Below are 22,730 nucleotides of genomic sequence, written 5' to 3'. Positions count from 1 at the left end.
AAATCTGCATCATGGTTTTGATTCTGGACCTGGTCCAATGAGGGCGAAGTGAAAAAAGCAGTGAAAGCTCAGTTTTTTCATTTTTATAAATACAATAAAGCTTTAATGCTCTACCTTAAATGTCTAATATGATATCACAGCAGTATAATCCTAAGAGGTTTCCCTTAAATGGCAAATCAGACGCTGCGTATCGTGTTGGATGGGGATATTTAATCACTTCTAGTTATTTAATCCCATTTTACTTTGAAAAATAGTACAATTATCAATATCACAATGAATTAGCTATGTACTTTACTTTTTTCATAGATTGCATAGATTGTAAGTACAGTATATGAATGTGAACTATACAGTGGGGTTCGAAAGTTTGGGTGTGACGTCAACGTCACACTCATTCAACAAATAACGATATTTAGGGACAAAGGTAATTTACGCTCTCTCTCTCGCCTCGCAGTTTCAGGAAGTGCAGCGTTTAGGCGACATGTGCAGGCCAAACATTTCAGCTGTTTAGACGAGCTCAAACTTGGAGCGGAAGTAATGACTGTAAGCTATCTAGCAAACATAGTAGAATTTAACTGAGATGTTCAGTGTATCGTTTTTGTTTCTAGTAACGGTCATAACGACACAAAACATGCTGCTGGTCTGCATGAAACCTAAATGACTTGAAGGTACGGCAGACTGTCCGACCATTCTATGAAATGTATTGTCTTAAAATATGCTGGAAAGTGGTCTAATATTGTTTTTTTTTTTATATAGGACTGTCTTCAAGTGCAACATTGTCTGTCATTGTTTTTTCCCACATTAATTTAAAGTAGTAAGTATGTCTACAACTTGTTTTCTTTTTCAATTGGGTTTGTTTTTGTCCATTTCAAATTTATTATTATTATTATTAAAGGGTAAAGAGCTATATCCCTGACGGACGCTGCGCAATTTTAGGGCTGGTTATAGGCTCCAAGATAGCTTTAGAGACCCCTTATTGCTTGCTAGGGTGGTTGAAGGTGTTGCCTTCTATTGTCCCTGCATGTAATGTGTGAGTTTTAAAGTGTGCTGTGATGTTTTGTTCTATTGCTCTTTTATTGTGTGTATTAGGTCCTAACGCATTAATAGCCTCTAAACTATTCCAGTACAATTTTGCTTTTTATATCAAGTAATTGAGACGGTGCCATTGCATTTTTTTAAAGTCGCTACTGTGTAGTTCCACACTGGTGCTTGTTGGCCGTTATTTTTTTAGTGTTTTGAATCTATGCAAACTGTGTGAATAAAATTCCATTTTTATTTTGTACCTGGCCTCCCGTCCTGGTTTGTTCTGGACACATACCTGTTTTCAATCACTACACTTGTGGAAACAACTGTAGCTACATTACAAAATTCTGTTTCATCAGGGTTCAAGGCAAGGCAGCTTTATTTGTAGAGCACATTTCAGCAACAGGGCAATTCAAAGTGCTTTACACAAAATCAGTTAAAAAGCAGATAAAAAATTAAAACTGATAAAACACATGAATAATCAGATAAAAATATAAACATTAAGACACATAAAACACAAGAATAAAAGTTACAGTGCAGCATAAGAAATTAAACATTAAAGAAATGAACAGTCATTTAAAGAAAGGCAGCATGAAAAAGAAAGGTCTTCAGCCGTGATTTAAAAGAACTGAGAGTAGCAGTGGATCTGCAGGTTTCTGGGAGTTTATTCCAGATATGAGGAGCATAGAAACTAAACTGCTTCCCCTGTTTAGTTCTGACTCTGGGGACAGAAAGTAGACCTGTCCCAGATGACCTGAGAGGTCTGGGGGGGTCATAGTGTAGCAGCAAATCAGAAATGTATTTTGGCCCTAAACTGTTAAGTGATTTATAAACCAGCAGAAGTACTTTGAAATCAATTCTTTGAGGCACAGGAAGCCAGTGCAAAGACTTCAGAACTGGAGTGATGTGATCCAGTCTCTTGGTCTTAGTGAGGACCCGAGCAGCAGCGTTCTGGATCAGCTGCAGCTGTCTGATTGATTTTTTAGGGAGACCTGTAAAGACCCCGTTACAGTAGTCAAGTCTACTGTAGATGAAAGCATGCACCAGTTTTTCCAAATCCTGTTGACACATAAGTCCTTTAACCCTTGATATATTCTAAAAATATGGATGCACCACATGAACTTGTGCTACTAATGGGACAGTTTAAAAGTGCCAAACAAATGTTTGACATAGACCTCCTCCTTTAAAAATGAAGAATACACACTTTTTAGAAAGATTTCACCTGGTCCAGCCAGAGGAATTTTTTCTTGGTCACAGGGCAGATACTGGACGGAAACGGGGACAAATGAAGCCGGTTTTGGCACCAGACACTTGTCAGTATGTACCAATACTTGAAACAATCAAATTGAATTGAAGATGTCTACATCTGTTGGTTCGGCTGGGGTGGTCTGCGGTGGAAGAGCCTTCTCCCGTTCTTTTTCCAGTCCCTACACTGTGGCGGGAATGACCTGGGAGATGTCGAAGCCGTCAACCTGGTCGCAGGAATGGCGGAGGACCTGCAGCTACTACTGGAATTAACAATGTGGCACTAGAGATTCAACTACTTCTTTTTATTATGTAGACTTGTCTTGTGACAATTATTTATTTACCTTAACCCACAGTGTTTTATGTATGGAATTTCCACTGGATTGTAAAAGGTGAACTACATTTTTTAATTCAATTTTCAACATAATCTTAAATAAAAAGATACAATGTTTGTGGTTTATGTAATTTTTAAGTTAATGCCCATTTCAACGTGCAATAAAGGTCTTTCTAGAGCTACATTTTGTTTTTCTGACGTAACTATAGGGACAAACAGTATTGTAGTCATACAAGAGGACATTGGTAATTTGGTATAATTTATAATTAAATCAATTGTAATTGAAAATGCAATAATTGCTGTTTAATCTGTGTAGGGTTATTGTAAATGTATTATAACAAAAGTATGATCACAAATTGCATAGGAAAAAAAAAACTTATTCAATGTAATGATCGAATCAAATCTACCTAATATTTACTGCATTTACATTTTTAAAGTGAAAACTAAAAACTATACAAGGACATGCATGTCAAGATCTAATTCTAACAGTTTAAATACAATAAAACATCCATACAGTACATCCAATAAAATATATAAATGATATGCCTAATACGTACTTATGAAGTGGTAACTGTTAGGTGTGAATGGTGTACAGAACGCAGAGCCAGGAGTGTGAATTAACAGCTTTATTTAAAGTACTGAAGTATCGAGTCTAGGTTTCCGAGGGGGAAAAGCATGTCCAGGCTTCCAGGGTGAACCAGTATACAGTCCATGCTTCCACACCAACTTGTGGCCAAATTGAGTCCCTTCGGGCTACCCTTCCTTTGTCTTTAACGTCACAAATGAAAATAACGTTCAGGATCTCTGGGAAAGGAAACGTTATTCGTGTCTCCATTTCACACATCTCTGCAGGTTGATTGTGGTCGACAACGCTGTCGTGGTTAGCTCGCCAAAACTCTACTGCCCAAGTTGCTGGCTGGCTACGCAACGTTAGCTATATCCGCTAGCATACGTACAGGCCTTCTTTAACTGTCTATGGTACAGGCTAACTATAGCCTGTTAGCTTTGTGTGTAACGTAAGAAAAACTCGCCCATCTCGTAGGAGTAAGGCTTACCATTTAATTTAATACAATTATGGTACAAATGGTGCACTAACGCGTGGGTAATGTAGATATTGCATTAAAGATCAGCCCCCCCACTCAGATCAGCTGGTATTCTGTCTATAATGGAGTGGTATGGAAATTTTTAAGTGACCCCAAACTTTGGACCGGTAGTGTATCTACATTACCCATTATCAGCAACCATTCCTCCAATCATCCAAAGGCACATTATGTTTACTAATCTGATATCATTTTAAAAAACTAACTAGAAAAACACTGGCAAACCTATTTACAATTATGTCAGCAAATAATGTAATCTGGAAACTGCTGCCCTGGTTAAAAAAACAAGGCAACTGATCTCAGCTGGTATCCTGTCTATAATGGAGTGCAATGGAAATTTCTAAGTGACCCCAAACATTTGACCGGTAGTATGTATATATATATATATATATATATATATATATATATATATATATATATATATATATATATACACATGATTCACACACATTTGCTTGTTGTCCTTGAGCACACTCTGTAGATAATTTCTAACACATCTCTTCTTAGAATGTAGTTTAGTGGAGTTGCTTAAGAATTAAAGTGTCAATCCTGGTTTAGTTCAAATTTCTATTGGAATGAAAAAAATGTAATTGTGCTGAGAGTTTAGCAGTCTGGAGCAATGAATAAATTCTGTTTCTATGTTCTGGAGCGCTGAAACCTGAGCTGCAAGCTCTCAGAATTGTGTTTCTGTGTGCCAAAATGTCCAGTGGGTCGAAGATAGAGACCTAAGTAAAAGATCAATGCATTCTTCACATGAAAGTCACATGAACACCCATAAGGATGTTTGTTATGAAGTGAATGGTTTTCTATCCAGCCTGGAACGTGTGCCTTTTTCGGGGTCGTTGAGCATTAAGTCCAAACTGTTAAATCCAGGATTTGTCCACTTGATGTCCATAATTTATCACGTTTTTGCTCATTTTTTCTCCGTGCCTTCGGTAGATCTCTCCTAAGAAGCTGGGTTGTAGCGGGCACAATGAACAAGGTCACAAGCTAATGTTCATACCAAAACATTGATATTCAACAAATACTGTTTTTTTAGTATACATTTATTTATTTATTTTAATTGTGGGAGTAACCGGTTCACCCGGAGAAAACCTATACAATTGTTTGAGGAAACCAGATCACCTGGAATGAACTCACACAATTGTTTAAGGAAACCAGATCACCTGGACTAAACCCACACAATCACCCTTCATGCTGCCAGTGATTGGAAATGGTTGTTGTGGTTGTCGGAAATAGTGAGAGAACCTCACCTTTTAATGCCTCTCCTGAGTAATCTTGATGAGCTCCTTGTAGCGTTAGTGCAGTCTGTGGTGAGCTTATCAGAGATGGGTGGTAAAGGTACATACTTTGATGTGATTTTATACCCGTGCTTGACTGTACTAGCCGAGAGCTGAATGTGTGGTAAGGTCTTCAAAGCTGGTAGTGTGTTTGGTTGACACAGTGGAAGGAAGCTGCCTTTTAACGTGTCTCTCTGCTGAAACTTTGAACGGGTCTGATGATGTGGGCAATGCACCTTATCATCGATGGGTGGCATGTGTACATGGTCCGGTGTTTGCTGAGACCCCTCCATGGCTGAAAGGGTGTTTGGTGGAACTTGAGTGAAGACACTGCCCTTTAATGTGTCTCTCTCCTGAGTCTTGAGCACACGCCCATATTTGGACCTAGTCTGGTCCAGCTGCATGTGTGACGAGGTCTTCATAGCTGGCAGGGTGTTTGGTGGAACTGGTGTGAGGACACCGCCTTTGAATGTGTCTCTCTGCTGAATCTGGGTCTGAGGATGTGAGCTCTGCACCTTATCAAGGATGGGTGGCAAGTGTACATGGTCCGGTGTTTGCCAAGACCCCTTTGTACCTGACAGGGTGTTTAGTGGAACTTGAGTGAAGACACTGCCTTGTAATGTGTCTCTCTTCTGAGTCTTGAGCACACGCCCATATTTGGACCTAGAGGGGTCCAGCTGCATGTGTGGCGAGGTCTTCATAGCTGGCAGGGTGTTTGGTGGAACTGGTGTGAGGACACCGCCTTTTAAGGTGTCTCTCTGCTGAAATTTTGAACGGGTCTGATGATGTGGGCGATGCACCTTATCCTTGATGGGTGGCAAGTGTACATGGTCCGGTTTTTGCTGAGACCCCTCCATGCCTGGCAGGGTGTTTGGTGGAACTGGTGTCAGGACACTGCCTTGTAATGTGTTTCTCTGCTGAAGCTTGAGCACACGCCCATATTTGGACATAGTCTGGTCCAAATATGCAGTCCGGTAAGAGAGTTGGTCATGAGCAGATCCACCTCTGATGAGGGGCGGGTGTGGCTTGAATTGACTTTGTGTGAGCTGCAAATGTACTTGTTTTGAAGTGGGTTCAGTCCCCTGCTTGACGGCACCATCAGATTGCTGCATGTTTGCTAAGCTGATGGTGTCATTAGTGCAACCTGTAGTTGGCCTGGTGTTTGGTGGACATGGTGTTGATGTAGTTTTAGACCCCTTGTTGACCTCACTAAAATACAGATTTTCCAGGGGTTTGTGAGTTTCTTTAAACTCTAATTGTAATTGAGCCTCACTTTTTATTAAGTCAAGTCCTGACTGAATCTTCATCATCCGTCTATTTACACGATCAAGTAGATCCTCTGTTAATTTGGCTCCAGGCTTCTTAGGGCTGACTACCTTGTCTATTCTGTCACAGAGGCTTTTAATGCTGTCTGTCAGTTCTTCTGACTTTGATTTTGTTGGAAAGACAGGACGTGCCAATGGAAAGTTGCTGGTCTTCGTTGTGCTTGGTCTGCCGGTCTCCTCCTGTTCAGCATTCTCCTCAAGGCTGATTTGTGAAGCACCCCATTGGTCTTTCCCAAAGAGGCCTATGTAGGTTCCTGTGTTTTCCCACAGACAGACATTGCAGTTCCCTGCGGTAATTAACTTTTCACAAGTTGGGTTACAGTGAACACTCACCACCCCTGTGATGTGAGATTGCCAGGAGTGCAACAGAGGAGGTGGACACAATGACACGCACCACCCATTTATATCCTCAAATGGCTCGTTGTTTGCCTGTTTTTTAAACCCAAAAGCCTGAATGTCCCACTGATAAATCTTTCCGGTACTATCCCCGGTCAGTAATATCTGGTCATTGGGATCAGTTGACATGGTGGTAATGACTGCTCCTTCATCCTTCACTGCTCTGAACTTTCCAATCAATCCTCCCTTGCTAATAACAGACCAGGCATATATGTTGCCATCTGAAGACGTCAGCAGTGTGGCTGTGTGAACTTTAACCTCCCTGGTCTTCAGACATATGATAAGAGGTGTGTTAATCACAGCAGTGTTGTTCCCATTCAGGGATTTACTATTTAGAGGTCTTTTCCCAGTGCCTCTGACATGCTTTGGACTCTTGTGACCAAGCAGACTCCCTGTCTGGCCCTGAGTGGTTTTGTCTGCCATGTTTGTTCGAGGGGTGTTGCTGCCATTGAGCCAGTAGAGAACTTCGCCACTGGCGGCCTCCCAGATGACAATATTTCCATTGCTGGAGGCAGTAACCAGTGTGTTTTCATGGACATCCATTGAGCAAATGTCATCTAAATAATCATGCTTCAAAAATCTGTTGTCATATCCGTGTATGTCCAGGTCATAAATGATCTTGGAGTTCATTCCCGACACAAACACCCTATTGTCTACACAGACGATACCTGTCACCTCCCTTTGTACGGTAACAGGAAGAATGGCAAGCTCTGTTCCGTTGTTGAAGTTCCAAATTTTAACTTTTCCATCCTGGGAAATTGTGATCAGTCTGCGCTTTAGTCCATCAAATGAAATAGCAACATGCCCCACGTACTGATCTGGAGTCACCTTGAACTGCATGGCGGCCGTTCCTGTTAAGATATCCCACACTGTCACCACGCCATTTTGGCAAACAGAGACAACCTGTTTGAAAATGTTGTGATAGAGAGCACAGCACAGGGGCTTGTCATGCGATGTTAATGCATTTTTAAACACATCAGTTCCTCTTCCAAGATATTTGCCAATATCTGTGTTAGCTAGGACTAACTCATTGTTGTGTGTGTTGTAACACACACTGGAGATAGGACTCTGCATCATTTCTTTTATCTTGAAGCTTTGCAAACAGATCAGTGCATCCTCTGACCAAACACATATATGGTGGTCCAGCGATAAACTAACAAAAACTTTTTCCTTGGGATTTAACATTATATGGGTGATGGGTTTGGCATGTCCCTTTAATTCCTGGACGCATGACACTGTTTTGTGGGGAAACCATGTCCTCAGTAGGGCATCCGTCCCACCGGTCAGCAGATACCCAGAGGAAGTGGAGTATTCTACACAGGTGAAGAAGTCCACATGTCCTCTGCTCTTAAAGACTGTTGTAGACATTTTGGTTGTGGATGTCTTGGGTAGAGAAGCAAGGACCATTGTCTTGGATGAACTACCGCAGATAGCAAACGACCTAAGTGATGGAAAATATTGGATCTGACTGCAAATGTCATTAAAGATGTTGACCTTCACACATAGAAAGTCTTTAGAGGGGTTTTTTAACAGGGTTGAAACATAAACAGTTGGATAATCCCGCAGAGAGATTTTCTCATATGCACCGTTGAAGAAGAGGCCGTTTTCACATATGTTGTAGGAGACAAACACAGACAAAAAACCTTTTACATCGCCAAAGGAAAACACTGCTTTAGTGCCTTTGGACCAGTAGTTCATGGTATTCACTATGTTGTCCTCTACTATTAAAGAGTGGCTGGTTGAAAACAACTTAGGGAATTCATTGCAGCGATAGAATATTAGTTCCCTGTCAGAAGTGGAGATAGCCAGTTGTTTGAGTTCACTGATGTAGACCATGTCAGTAACGTGCATTTTCTTGTTGTGTGAAAAAGGAAGTGTGTTTTCCTTTTTGTATAACTGAACCGGGTATGGGGTGTCAAAGCTGTCAGGCCAGAAGTTGAGGATACCATTCGAGCTGATGGAGAGGTATTGACCTTTTTGGTAAGTGCTGGTTTGTCCTAATAAAACCTCTGAACCATGATCAGGTTTCCTGTCATTCTCGAAGGGACGGTGAATCAGACGAACAATCGCTTTATGGTGATCCACCGATATCATTTCGATAGGTTTGGGAAAGATTTGATTTTTAAAAGCCATATTTTGTGATGCCTTGTTTTTGTTCACCAGGTAGTCTGTTAACTCCCCGAGGTCCACACTTCCATCTCCATTTGTGTCAATCTTCATGTGGAGGGCAATGAGATCTTCTTCATCCATAGTAGGGAATAACTGCTTCAGTCCTTCACAGAATTCTTCAATGTCCAATCCTCCACCTCCATCAGCATCCGCCTCATGAAATAGCGTTACAATGTCATCCATATTTTCAGCAGTAAACATTTTGTCCGTCTTTGAAAGTTCACTTCTAGAATCCATTTTAGCGTTCTCAGTTAGGTCCTCCGACCGAATAAACCAGTTCAATAGAGTTGCTTAAGAATTAAAATGTCAACCCTTAAGATGTCAATCCTGGTTTAGTTCAAATTTCTATTTGAATGAAAACAATGCAATTGTGCTGAGAGTTTAGCAGTCTGGAGCAATGAATAGAATTCTAGTTCTATGTTCTGGAGTGCTGAAACTTGAGCTGCAAGTTCTCACAATTGTGTGTAACGTTCTGTGTCTGCGTACCAAATGTGCAATGGATCGAAGATACTGACCTAAGTAAAAGATAGTGACCTCAGTAAAAGATCAACGCATTCTTCACATGAAAGCCAATGATGATGTCATAGTTTGTTATGAAGTGAAGGATTTTTTTAAAAAACTTTATTCAACAATTTAAAACATACAAATACAGACATTAGTAATTGACTACAACTTTTGAATACAATTGAATACAACTTATCTCATTGCATTTCTAAAAGCAGATAACAATTCAACATTCACAGCTTTAAATCGCAGAAATATTTTTTTTTCCTCTTACAACCCAAGCCATTTTTAAGCGTTTTTTTGCTCATGTCACATTAATACTCACTGTGATCTCATTTTTCACCCCATATGCTAATCCGGTATCTCACATTCCCAAACACAACCATGGCCAGAAGTAGGAATAGCTCCTAAATGTCTGTTGAACAACACATAACAGAGTTATATTGGCATAAAACATAAAAATGATAAACGTTAGTTAATTGTATTTGATAATTTATTAAAATAAAATAGAGGGGAAAAAACAGAATTTTATGCATTTTACAGTTTCTTGATCATGCAAATAAAAAATAAAATTGTATTTATTTATTTTTTTTTACAATTTTTGAAGTTGGAAATCTTCTATGTGAGTTTTTTATCCACTTTTTATCCAATTACATACAACAATTTCTTTTTTCACCTTCTTTCTAGGGTAAGTGTTTTTTCTTTGTCGATCTTTTAAACAAAACAGGCTTTTTTCAAAGCCCCCCAGCAGGTTTTGGGGTTAAGAGGGTTAAAGCATGGTTTAGATTTATGAATATATTTGCCTAATAATAACATGAGGTTAATATATTTCGCTGTAGTCAAAACCAGTGATGACACTCTTCCAGTCTATTTTAACTTGCGTCTTTGTTTTGCATAGTATAAATTATTCCAAGCCTGACAAAAGCTTCATGAAATACTTAATGTGCCGATTTTTCCATGTCATTATCACAAAAGCTAATCTTGGCATCAATCTCTGTGTTTTTTGAGATGTGTAAGTTTGATGGGTATATTTGAAGCAAGATTTTCGGGTATATCGCCTTTACTTTGTTATTTATACAGGGAAAAGCCAATTATTTTCCCATCCTACCTCTGAAAGTAACAAATTCTAAAAGAATTTACCTCTTGGTGTAATCTGCTTTTGTTCTGAAATATTTCTGATATTTTTGTTTATGCATTTAGGACTTTCAATTACTATTCCATTGAGATGCAACTTTAATTCTGTTCTCTCACCAATTCCAGCTTGAGCTGTCATTAGCTGGTGGATGCCAGATGGTAAAGCTTTGCTTACCAAACTGTATTAAAAGTAATAGGAAATGATTTGGTTCTCAGGACACAAGTTCCAGTATATATGGCATTTTTCTAGAACCTGGCACAACGCATATTCTCTTGTTGTACATGACTAATGTTTTATTGTAAAATAAATTACAATTTCATCGTAAAGGTGCTCTGTATCCAATTTGTTAAAGTAAATAGTCTTTATTCTTAATAGTGATATATTTATTATTCCAGATTATTGTTTTGTGTGGAGAGAAACATAACTACGTAACATAACTTCCATGCCATCAATGCCTGCTGGTAGAAGTTGAACAATTGCAGAGGAGACTTTACAATGTTAAACTTACAGGACATAAAATATATATATATATATATATATATATATATATATATATATATATATATATATATATATATATATATATGGACTGCAATAGAGCTGTTTGGAGCAGTTTGTGAACAGTGGTTTCTGATGGAAATAAGACATTTAAGCCCATTCTGATGTATGATTTTAAAATTAAAGGGTTACATGTCCAATTAAAGCTATATTTGAAATATGTTTTATGTTATGCTTGGGGTCCGGCTGGCCGTGAGTATTTGTTTTGTTTTCTATGTTTCTGAGTTTGCTATCGGCCTACCCTGTTTTTTCCCTGCTGTCTTGTCTCTCACTCCCCCTCCTGGTGAAGCCAGCTGACAATCCACACGTGAGTTCCATCCACAGTCACCTGCTCCCGCCGCCCACACCTGCCTGCCATCTCCAATTAACGACAGTACATCCACCCCAGCTCTCCATCCACTCCTCGCTTGATCGGTGCTTCGTTCACCCTGGTGAAACTTGTAACAAGCCTCTCGCTCGTGTTGAACATTTAAATCCCTGTGTTACTAGTTACTTACCTCTTTTGTTTTCTCTCCCCCCAGTCATCACCTCCACTCTCGCTCCCGTCTCCGGTCAGCTGGCTTCCCCTCTCGGTCGCCCTCCCACGGCATCCCGCTTCAGCCTGACTCCGTTCCCCTTCCTGGTTTGGGTGTCTCCTCCTCGGCTCCACGCTCCCGGCTCTTCCACTCCCCGAGTCTTCCCAGTCTCGATCCCTGGCGTCTGCCTCCCCACTTCTCCTTTTTCTTATTTAATAAATCCTTCTGTTTGGCAAGCCGTTGCGTTTGAGTCCTTCTGTTCCTTTTATCTCTTTTTTTTTTTTTCTTCAGGCTACTCTTAAAAGGAATCCTTATGTCAGGCTCATTCCAAAACAGGGTGAGCCATAACTAATGTGTCACTTGGGTAACATCGGACCTGTCTGTATGATTTTAAAATTAAAGGCTTAAATGTCCAATTAAAGCATAATTTGAAATCTTTTTCAGCCTGTTAAAGCCATATTCACTTTTTTTTTTTAAATACTTTAAAAAGGAATCCTTCTGTTAAAGGAGAATTCTGGTCAATTTCAACACATAGCTCTTTTAGTGAATTTGGAGGTCTGTCAGTAGAGAGAAAAATGAAACCCTTCAGTGGTGCCTACACCATGTTATCCTCCTGCTAGAGTTTGCACCCAACAAGTTTTAAACTTGTTTATAGCCTCTAAACATGCTCAAAATGTCATTACAAGTGCTGAGCCATGTGCAGTGATTCCTTCAAAGTGAACACAGTGACATTTACTACAGTAGATGTGACAGGCATACAAGCTGTGTTAATTCAACCAGTGCACATGATGCTGAAGACTACAGTTTCAGATTTGGGAAAATGCAAAGATGAACTGTGTGTGTGTGTGAATGAGGGTCTGTCCAATTTCACAGCTTTTTTCACATGTAGCTAGTCCATATTGGACCATGTCCACAATACACAGACTTGTCAAATCTGCATCATGGTTTTGATTCTGGACCCGGTCCAATGAGGGCAAAGTGAAAAAAGCAGTGAAAGCTCAGTTTTTTTCATTTTCATAAATACAATGAATTAGCTATGTACTTTACTTTTTTCATAGATTGCATAGATTGTAAGTACAGTATATGAATGTGAACTATACAGTGGGGTTCGAAAGTTTGGGTGTGACGTCAACGTCACACTCATTCAACAAATAACGATATTTAGGGACAAAGGTAATTTACGCTCTCTCTCTCGCCTCGCAGTTTCAGGAAGTGCAGCGTTTAGGCGACATGTGCAGGCCAAACATTTCAGCTGTTTAGACGAGCTGAAGTAATGACTGTAAGCTATCTAGCAAACATAGTAGAATTTAACTGAGATGTTCAGTGTATCGTTTTTGTTTCTAGTAACGGTCATAACGACACAAAACATGCTGCTGGTCTGCATGAAACCTAAATGACTTGAAGGTACGGCAGACTGTCCGACCATTCTATGAAATGTATTGTCTTAAAATATGCTGGAAAGTGGTCTAATATTGTTTGTTTTTTTATATAGGACTGTCTTCAAGTGCAACATTGTCTGTCATTGTTTTTTCCCACATTAATTTAAAGTAGTAAGTATGTCTACAACTTGTTTTCTTTTTCAATTGGGTTTGTTTTTGTCCATTTCAAATGTATTATTATTATTATTAAAGGGTAAATGCAATATCCCTGACGGACGCTGCGCAATTTTAGGGCTGGTTATAGGCTCCAAGATAGCTTTAGAGACCCCTTATTGCTTGCTAGGGTGGTTGAAGGTGTTGCCTTCTATTGTCCCTGCATGTAATGTGTGAGTTTTAAAGTGTGCTGTGATGTTTTGTTCTATTGCTCTTTTATTGTGTGTATTAGGTCCTAACGCATTAATAGCCTCTAAACTATTCCAGTACAATTTTGCTTTTTATATCAAGTAATTGAGACGGTGCCATTGCATTTTTTTAAAGTCGCTACTGTGTAGTTCCACACTGGTGCTTGTTGGCCGTTATTTTTTTAGTGTTTTGAATCTATGCAAACTGTGTGAATAAAATTCCATTTTTATTTTGTACCTGGCCTCCCGTCCTGGTTTGTTCTGGACACATACCTGTTTTCAATCACTACACTTGTGGAAACAACTGTAGCTACATTACAAAATTCTGTTTCATCAGGGTTCAAGGCAAGGCAGCTTTATTTGTAGAGCACATTTCAGCAACAGGGCAATTCAAAGTGCTTTACACAAAATCAGTTAAAAAGCAGATAAAAAATTAAAACTGATAAAACACATGAATAATCAGATAAAAATATAAACATTAAGACACATAAAACACAAGAATAAAAGTTACAGTGCAGCATAAGAAATTAAACACTAAAGAAATGAACAGTCATTTAAAGAAAGGCAGCATGAAAAAGAAAGGTCTTCAGCCGTGATTTAAAAGAACTGAGAGTAGCAGTGGATCTGCAGGTTTCTGGGAGTTTATTCCAGATATGAGGAGCATAGAAACTAAACTGCTTCCCCCTGTTTAGTTCTGACTCTGGGGACAGAAAGTAGACCTGTCCCAGATGACCTGAGAGGTCTGGGGGGGTCATAGTGTAGCAGCAAATCAGAAATGTATTTTGGCCCTAAACTGTTAAGTGATTTATAAACCAGCAGAAGTACTTTGAAATCAATTCTTTGAGGCACAGGAAGCCAGTGCAAAGACTTCAGAACTGGAGTGATGTGATCCAGTCTCTTGGTCTTAGTGAGGACCCGAGCAGCAGCGTTCTGGATCAGCTGCAGCTGTCTGATTGATTTTTTAGGGAGACCTGTAAAGACCCCGTTACAGTAGTCAAGTCTACTGTAGATGAAAGCATGCACCAGTTTTTCCAAATCCTGTTGACACATAAGTCCTTTAACCCTTGATATATTCTAAAAATATGGATGCACCACATGAACTTGTGCTACTAATGGGACAGTTTAAAAGTGCCAAACAAATGTTTGACATAGACCTCCTCCTTTAAAAATGAAGAATACACACTTTTTAGAAAGATTTCACCTGGTCCAGCCAGAGGAATTTTTTCTTGGTCACAGGGCAGATACTGGACGGAAACGGAGACAAATGAAGCCGGTTTTGGCACCAGACACTTGTCAGTATGTACCAATACTTGAAACAATCAAATTGAATTGAAGATGTCTACATCTGTTGGTTTGGCTGGGGTGGTCTGCGGTGGAAGAGCCTTCTCCCGTTCTTTTTCCAGTCCCTACACTGTGGCGGGAATGACCTGGGAGATGTCGAAGCCGTCAACCTGGTCGCAGGAATGGCGGAGGACCTGCAGCTACTACTGGAATTAACAATGTGGCACTAGAGATTCAACTACTTCTTTTTATTATGTAGACTTGTCTTGTGACAATTATTTATTTACCTTAACCCACAGTGTTTTATGTATGGAATTTCCACTGGATTGTAAAAGGTGAACTACATTTTTTAATTCAATTTTCAACATAATCTTAAATAAAAAGATACAATGTTTGTGGTTTATGTAATTTTTAAGTTAATGCCCATTTCAACGTGCAATAAAGGTCTTTCTAGAGCTACATTTTGTTTTTCTGACGTAACTATAGGGACAAACAGTATTGTAGTCATACAAGAGGACATTGGTAATTTGGTATAATTTATAATTAAATCAAGTGTAATTGAAAATGCAATAATTGCTGTTTAATCTGTGTAGGGTTATTGTAAATGTATTATAACAAAAGTATGATCACAAATTGCATAGGAAAAAAAAAACTTATTCAATGTAATGATCGAATCAAATCTACCTAATATTTACTGCATTTACATTTTTAAAGTGAAAACTAAAAACTATACAAGGACATGCATGTCAAGATCTAATTCTAACAGTTTAAATACAATAAAACATACATACAGTACATCCAATAAAATATATAAATGATATGCCTAATACGTACTTATGAAGTGGTAACTGTTAGGTGTGAATGGTGTACAGAACGCAGAGCCAGGAGTGTGAATTAACAGCTTTATTTAAAGTACTGAAGTATCGAGTCTAGGTTTCCGAGGGGGAAAAGCATGTCCAGGCTTCCAGGGTGAACCAGTATACAGTCCATGCTTCCACACCAACTTGTGGCCAAATTGAGTCCCTTCGGGCTACCCTTCCTTTGTCTTTAACGTCACAAATGAAAATAACGTTCAGGATCTCTGGGAAAGGAAACGTTATTCGTGTCTCCATTTCACACATCTCTGCAGGTTGATTGTGGTCGACAACGCTGTCGTGGTTAGCTCGCCAAAACTCTACTGCCCAAGTTGCTGGCTGGCTACGCAACGTTAGCTATATCCGCTAGCATACGTACAGGCCTTCTTTAACTGTCTATGGTACAGGCTAACTATAGCCTGTTAGCTTTGTGTGTAACGTAAGAAAAACTCGCCCATCTCGTAGGAGTAAGGCTTACCATTTAATTTAATACAATTATGGTACAAATGGTGCACTAACGCGTGGGTAATGTAGATATTGCATTAAAGATCAGCCCCCCCACTCAGATCAGCTGGTATTCTGTCTATAATGGAGTGGTATGGAAATTTTTAAGTGACCCCAAACTTTGGACCGGTAGTGTATCTACATTACCCATTATCAGCAACCATTCCTCCAATCATCCAAAGGCACATTATGTTTACTAATCTGATATCATTTTAAAAAACTAACTAGAAAAACACTGGCAAACCTATTTACAATTATGTCAGCAAATAATGTAATCTGGAAACTGCTGCCCTGGTTAAAAAAACAAGGCAACTGATCTCAGCTGGTATCCTGTCTATAATGGAGTGCAATGGAAATTTCTAAGTGACCCCAAACATTTGACCGTAGTATGTATATATATATATATATATATATATATATATATATATATATATATATATATATATACACATGATTCACACACATTTGCTTGTTGTCCTTGAGCACACTCTGTAGATAATTTCTAACACATCTCTTCTTAGAATGTAGTTTAGTGGAGTTGCTTAAGAATTAAAGTGTCAATCCTGGTTTAGTTCAAATTTCTATTGGAATGAAAAAAATGTATTGTGCTGAGAGTTTAGCAGTCTGGAGCAATGAATAAATTCTGTTTCTATGTTCTGGAGCGCTGAAACCTGAGCTGCAAGCTCTCAGAATTGTGTTTCTGTGTGCCAAAATGTCCAGTGGGTCGAAGATAGAGACCTAAGTAAAAGATCAATGCATTCTTCACATGAAAGTCACATGAACACCCATAAGGATGTTTGTTATGAAGTGAATGGTTTTCTATCCAGCCTGGAACGTGTGCCTTTTTCGGGGTCGTTGAGCATTAAGTCCAAACTGTTAAATCCAGGATTTGTCCACTTGATGTCCATAATTTATCACGTTTTTGCTCATTTTTTCTCCGTGCCTTCGGTAGATCTCTCCTAAGAAGCTGGGTTGTAGCGGGCACAATGAACAAGGTCACAAGCTAATGTTCATACCAAAACATTGATATTCAACAAATACTGTTTTTTTAGTATACATTTATTTATTTATTTTAATTGTGGGAGTAACCGGTTCACCCGGAGAAAACCTATACAATTGTTTGAGGAAACCAGATCACCTGGAATGAACTCACACAATTGTTTAAGGAAACCAGATCACCTGGACTAAACCCACACAATCACCCTTCATGCTGCCAGTGATTGGAAATGGTGGTTGTGGTTGTCGGAAATAGTGAGAGAACCTCACCTTTTAATGCCTCTCCTGAGTAATCTTGATGAGCTCCTTGTAGCGTTAGTGCAGTCTGTGGTGAGCTTATCAGAGATGGGTGGTAAAGGTACATACTTTGATGTGATTTTATACCCGTGCTTGACTGTACTAGCCGAGAGCTGAATGTGTGGTAAGGTCTTCAAAGCTGGTAGTGTGTTTGGTTGACACAGTGGAAGGAAGCTGCCTTTTAACGTGTCTCTCTGCTGAAACTTTGAACGGGTCTGATGATGTGGGCAATGCACCTTATCATCGATGGGTGGCATGTGTACATGGTCCGGTGTTTGCTGAGACCCCTCCATGGCTGAAAGGGTGTTTGGTGGAACTTGAGTGAAGACACTGCCCTTTAATGTGTCTCTCTCCTGAGTCTTGAGCACATGCCCATATTTGGACCTAGTCTGGTCCAGCTGCATGTGTGGCGAGGTCTTCATAGCTGGCAGGGTGTTTGGTGGAACTGGTGTCAGGACACTGCCTTGTAATGTGTCTTTCTGCTGAAGCTTGAGCACACGCCCATATTTGGACCTAGTCTGGTCCAGCTGCATGTGTGACGAGGTCTTCATAGCTGGCAGGGTGTTTGGTGGAACTGGTGTGAGGACACCGCCTTTGAATGTGTCTCTCTGCTGAATCTGGGTCTGAGGATGTGAGCTCTGCACCTTATCAAGGATGGGTGGCAAGTGTACATGGTCCGGTGTTTGCCAAGACCCCTTTGTACCTGACAGGGTGTTTAGTGGAACTTGAGTGAAGACACTGCCTTGTAATGTGTCTCTCTTCTGAGTCTTGAGCACACGCCCATATTTGGACCTAGAGGGGTCCAGCTGCATGTGTGGCGAGGTCTTCATAGCTGGCAGGGTGTTTGGTGGAACTGGTGTGAGGACACCGCCTTTTAAGGTGTCTCTCTGCTGAAATTTTGAACGGGTCTGATGATGTGGGCGATGCACCTTATCCTTGATGGGTGGCAAGTGTACATGGTCCGGTTTTTGCTGAGACCCCTCCATGCCTGGCAGGGTGTTTGGTGGAACTGGTGTCAGGACACTGCCTTGTAATGTGTTTCTCTGCTGAAGCTTGAGCACACGTGGACATAGTCTGGTTGCAGTCCGGTAAGAGAGTTGGTCATGAGCAGATCCACCTCTGATGAGGGGTGTGGCTTGAATTGACTTTGTGTGAGCTGCAAATGTACTTGTTTTGAAGTGGGTTCAGTCCCCTGCTTGACGGCACCATCAGATTGCTGCATGTTTGCTAAGCTGATGGTGTCATTAGTGCAACCTGTAGTTGGCCTGGTGTTTGGTGGACATGGTGTTGATGTAGTTTTAGACCCCTTGTTGACCTCACTAAAATACAGATTTTCCAGGGGTTTGTTAGTTTGTTTAAACTCTAATTGTAATTGGCCTCGCTTTTTATTAAGTCAAGTCCTGACTGAATCTTCATCATCCGTCTATTTACACGATCAAGTAGATCCTCTGTTAATTTGTCTCCAGGCTTCTTAGGGCTGACTACCTTGTCTATTCTGTCACAGAGGCTTTTAATGCTGTCTGTCAGTTCTTCTGACTTTGATTTTGTTGGAAAGACAGGACGTGCCAATGGAAAGTTGCTGGTCTTCGTTGTGCTTGGTCTGCCGGTCTCCTCCTGTTCAGCATTCTCCTCAAGGCTGATTTGTGAAGCACCCCATTGGTCTTTCCCAAAGAGGCCTATGTAGGTTCCTGTGTTTTCCCACAGACAGACATTGCAGTTCCCTGCGGTAATTAACTTTTCACAAGTTGGGTTACAGTGAACACTCACCACCCCTGTGATGTGAGATTGCCAGAGTGCAACAGAGGAGGTGGACACAATGACACGCACCACCCATTTATATCCTCAAATGGCTCGTTGTTTGCCTGTTTTTTAAACCCAAAAGCCTGAATGTCCCACTGATAAATCTTTCCGGTACTATCCCCGGTCATTAATATCTGGTCATTGGGATCAGTTGACATGGTGGTAATGACTGCTCCTTCATCCTTCACTGCTCTGAACTTTCCAATCAATCCTCCCTTGCTAATAACAGACCAGGCATATATGTTGCCATCTGAAGACGTCAGCAGTGTGGCTGTGTGAACTTTAACCTCCCTGGTCTTCAGACATATGATAAGAGGTGTGTTAATCACATCAGTGTTGTTCCCATTCAGGGATTTACTTTTAGAGGTCTTTTCCCAGTGCCTCTGACATGCTTTGGACTCTTGTGACCAAGCAGACTCCCTGTCTGGCCCTGAGTGGTTTTGTCTGCCATGTTTGTTCGAGGGTGTTGCTGCCATTGAGCCAGTAGAGAACTTCGCCACTGGCGGCCTCCCAGATGACAATATTTCCATTGCTGGAGGCAGTAACCAGTGTGTTTTCATGGACATCCATTGAGCAAATGTCATCTAAATAATAATGCTTCAAAAATCTGTTGTCATATCCGTGTATGTCCAGGTCATAAATGATCTTGGAGTTCTTTCCCGACACAAACACCCTATTGTCTACACAGACGATACCTGTCACCTCCCTTTGTACGGTAACAGGAAGAATGGCAAGCTCTGTTCCGTTGTTGAAGTTCCAAATTTTAACTTTTCCATCCTGGGAAATTGTGATCAGTCTGCGCTTTAGTCCATCAAATGAAATAGCAACATGCCCCACGTACTGATCTGGAGTCACCTTGAACTGCATGGCGGCCGTTCCTGTTAAGATATCCCACACTGTCACCACGCCATTTTGGCAAACAGAGACAACCTGTTTGAAAATGTTGTGATAGAGAGCACAGCACAGGGGCTTGTCATGCGATGTTAATGCATTTTTAAACACATCAGTTCCTCTTCCAAGATATTTGCCAATATCTGTGTTAGCTAGGACTAACTCATTGTTGTGTGTGTTGTAACACACACTGGAGATAGGACTCTGCATCATTTCTTTTATCTTGAAGCTTTGCAAACAGATCATTGCATCCTCTGACCAAACACGTATATGGTGGTCCTGCGATAAACTAACAAAAACCTTTTCCTTGGGATTTAACATTATATGGGTGATGGGTTTGACATGTCCCTTTAATTCATGGATGCATGACACTGTTTTGTGGGGAAACCACGTCCTCAGTAGGGCGTCCGTCCCACCGGTCAGCAGATACCCAGAGGAAGTGGAGTATTCTACACAGGTGAAAAATTCCACATCTCCTCTGCTCTTGAAGACTTTTGTAGACGTTTTGGTTGTGGATGTCTTTGGTAGAGAAGCAAGGACCATTGTCTTGGATGAACTACCGCAGATAGCAAACGAGCTAAGTGATGGAAAATATTGGATCTGACTGCAAACATCATTAAAGATGTTGACCTTCACACATAGAAAGTTTTTAGAGGGGTTTTTTAACAGGGCTGAAACATAAACAGTTGGATAATCCCGCAGAGAGATTTTCTCATATGCACCCTTGAAGAAGAGGCCGTTTTCATGTATGTTGTTGGAGACAAACACAGACAAAAAACCTTTTACATCGCCAAAGGAAAACACTGCTTTAGTGTCATTGGACCAGTAGTTCATGGTATTCACTATGTTGTCCTCTACTATTAAAGAGTGGCTGGTTGAAAACAACTTAGGGAATTCATTGCAGCGATAGAATATTAGTTCCCTGTCAGAAGTGGAGATAGCCAGTTGCTTGAGTTCACTGATGTAGACCATGTCAGTAACGTGCATTTTCTTGTTGTGTGAAAAAGGAAGTGTGTTTTCCTTTTTGTATAATTGAATTGGGTATGGGGTGTCAAAGCTGTCAGGCCAGAAGTTGAGGATACCATTCGAGCTGATGGAGAGGTATTGACCTTTTTGGTAAGTGCTGGTTTGTCCTAATAAAACCTCTGAACCATGATCAGGTTTCCTGTCATTCTCGAAGGGACGGTGAATCAGACGAACAATCGCTTTATGGTGATCCACCGATATCATTTCGATAGGTTTAGGAAAGATTTGATTTTTAAAAGCCATATTTTGTGATGCCTTGTTTTTGTTCACCAGGTAGTCTGTTAACTCCCCGAGGTCCACACTTCCATCTCCATTTGTGTCAATCTTCATGTGGAGGGCAATGAGATCTTCTTCATCCATAGTAGGGAATAACTGCTTCAGTCCTTCACAGAATTCTTCAATGTCCAATCGTCCACCTCCATCAGAATCCGCCTCATGAAATAGCGTTACAATCTCATGCACATTTTCAGCAGTAAACATTTTGTCCGTCTTTGTAAGTTCACTTCTAGAATCCATTTTAGCGTTCTCAGTTAGGTCCTCCGACCGAATAAACCAGTTAATAGAGTTGCTTAAGAATTAAAATGTCAACCCTTAAGATGTCAATCCTGGTTTAGTTTGAATGAAAACAATGCAATTGTGCTGAGAGTTTAGCAGTCTGGAGCAATGAATAGAATTCTAGTTCTATGTTCTGGAGTGCTGAAACTTGAGCTGCAAGTTCTCACAATTGTGTGTAACGTTCTGTGTCTGCGTACCAAATGTGCAATGGATCGAAGATACTGACCTAAGTAAAAGATAGTGACCTCAGTAAAAGATCAACGCATTCTTCACATGAAAGCCAATGATGATGTCATATTTTGTTATGAAGTGAAGGATTTTTTTAAAAAACTTTATTCAACAATTTAAAACATACAAATACAGACATTAGTAATTGACTACAACTTTTGAATACAATTGAATACAACTTATCTCATTGCATTTCTAAAAGCAGATAACAATTCAACATTCACAGCTTTAAATCGCAGAAATATTTTTTTTCCTCTTACAACCCAAGCCATTTTTAAGCGTTTTTTTGCTCATGTCACATTAATACTCACTGTGATCTCATTTTTCACCCCATATGCAATCCGGTATCTCACATTCCCAAACACAACCATGGCCAGAAGTAGGAATAGCTCCTAAATGTCTGTTGAACAACACATAACAGAGTTATATTGGCATAAAACATAAAAATGATAAACGTTAGTTAATTGTATTTGATAATTTATTAAATAAAATAGAGGGAAAAAACAGAATTTTATGCATTTTACAGTTTCTTGATCATGCAAATAAAAATAAAATTGTATTTATTTATTTTTTTTTACAATTTTTGAAGTTGGAAATCTTCTATGTGAGTTTTTTATCCACTTTTTATCCAATTACATACAACAATTTCTTTTTTCACCTTCTTTCTAGGGTAAGTGTTTTTTCTTTGTCGATCTTTTAAACAAAACAGGCTTTTTTCAAAGCCCCCCAGCAGGTTTGGGGTTAAGAGGGTTAAAGCATGGTTTAGATTTATGAATATATTTGCCTAATAATAACATGAGGTTAATATATTTCGCTGTAGTCAAAACCAGTGATGACACTCTTCCAGTCTATTTTAACTTGCGTCTTTGTTTTGCATAGTATAAATTATTCCAAGCCTGACAAAAGCTTCATGAAATACTTAATGTGCCGATTTTTC

The 22,730-nt window shown here is 39.9% G+C and overlaps 2 protein-coding genes across 2 annotated transcripts; both read right to left on the bottom strand.

Annotated features, from left to right (window-relative positions):
- Positions 1–4,744: 4,744 nt before the first annotated feature.
- On the bottom strand, positions 4,745–9,512 carry LOC116675187 (WD repeat-containing protein on Y chromosome-like). Its single transcript, XM_032507203.1, has one exon. It carries the CDS (start codon positions 9,104–9,106, stop codon positions 4,949–4,951), a length of 4,158 nt encoding a protein of 1,385 aa, XP_032363094.1. The 5' UTR covers positions 9,107–9,512; the 3' UTR covers positions 4,745–4,948.
- Positions 9,513–18,655: 9,143 nt separating this feature from the next.
- Positions 18,656–21,545, bottom strand: LOC116675181 (WD repeat-containing protein on Y chromosome-like). The gene is given in 4 exon segments (XM_032507200.1): positions 18,656–19,086; positions 19,089–19,454; positions 19,457–19,558; positions 19,561–21,545. Coding segments are annotated over 4 exon segments (2,865 nt in total). The 5' UTR covers positions 21,527–21,545.
- Positions 21,546–22,730: the final 1,185 nt, after the last annotated feature.

Source organism: Etheostoma spectabile, unplaced genomic scaffold (genome assembly GCF_008692095.1).
Source record: "Etheostoma spectabile isolate EspeVRDwgs_2016 unplaced genomic scaffold, UIUC_Espe_1.0 scaffold00001614, whole genome shotgun sequence".
Lineage (NCBI taxonomy): Eukaryota > Metazoa > Chordata > Actinopteri > Perciformes > Percidae > Etheostoma > Etheostoma spectabile.
This window is presented reverse-complemented; position numbering and strand designations above follow the sequence as displayed.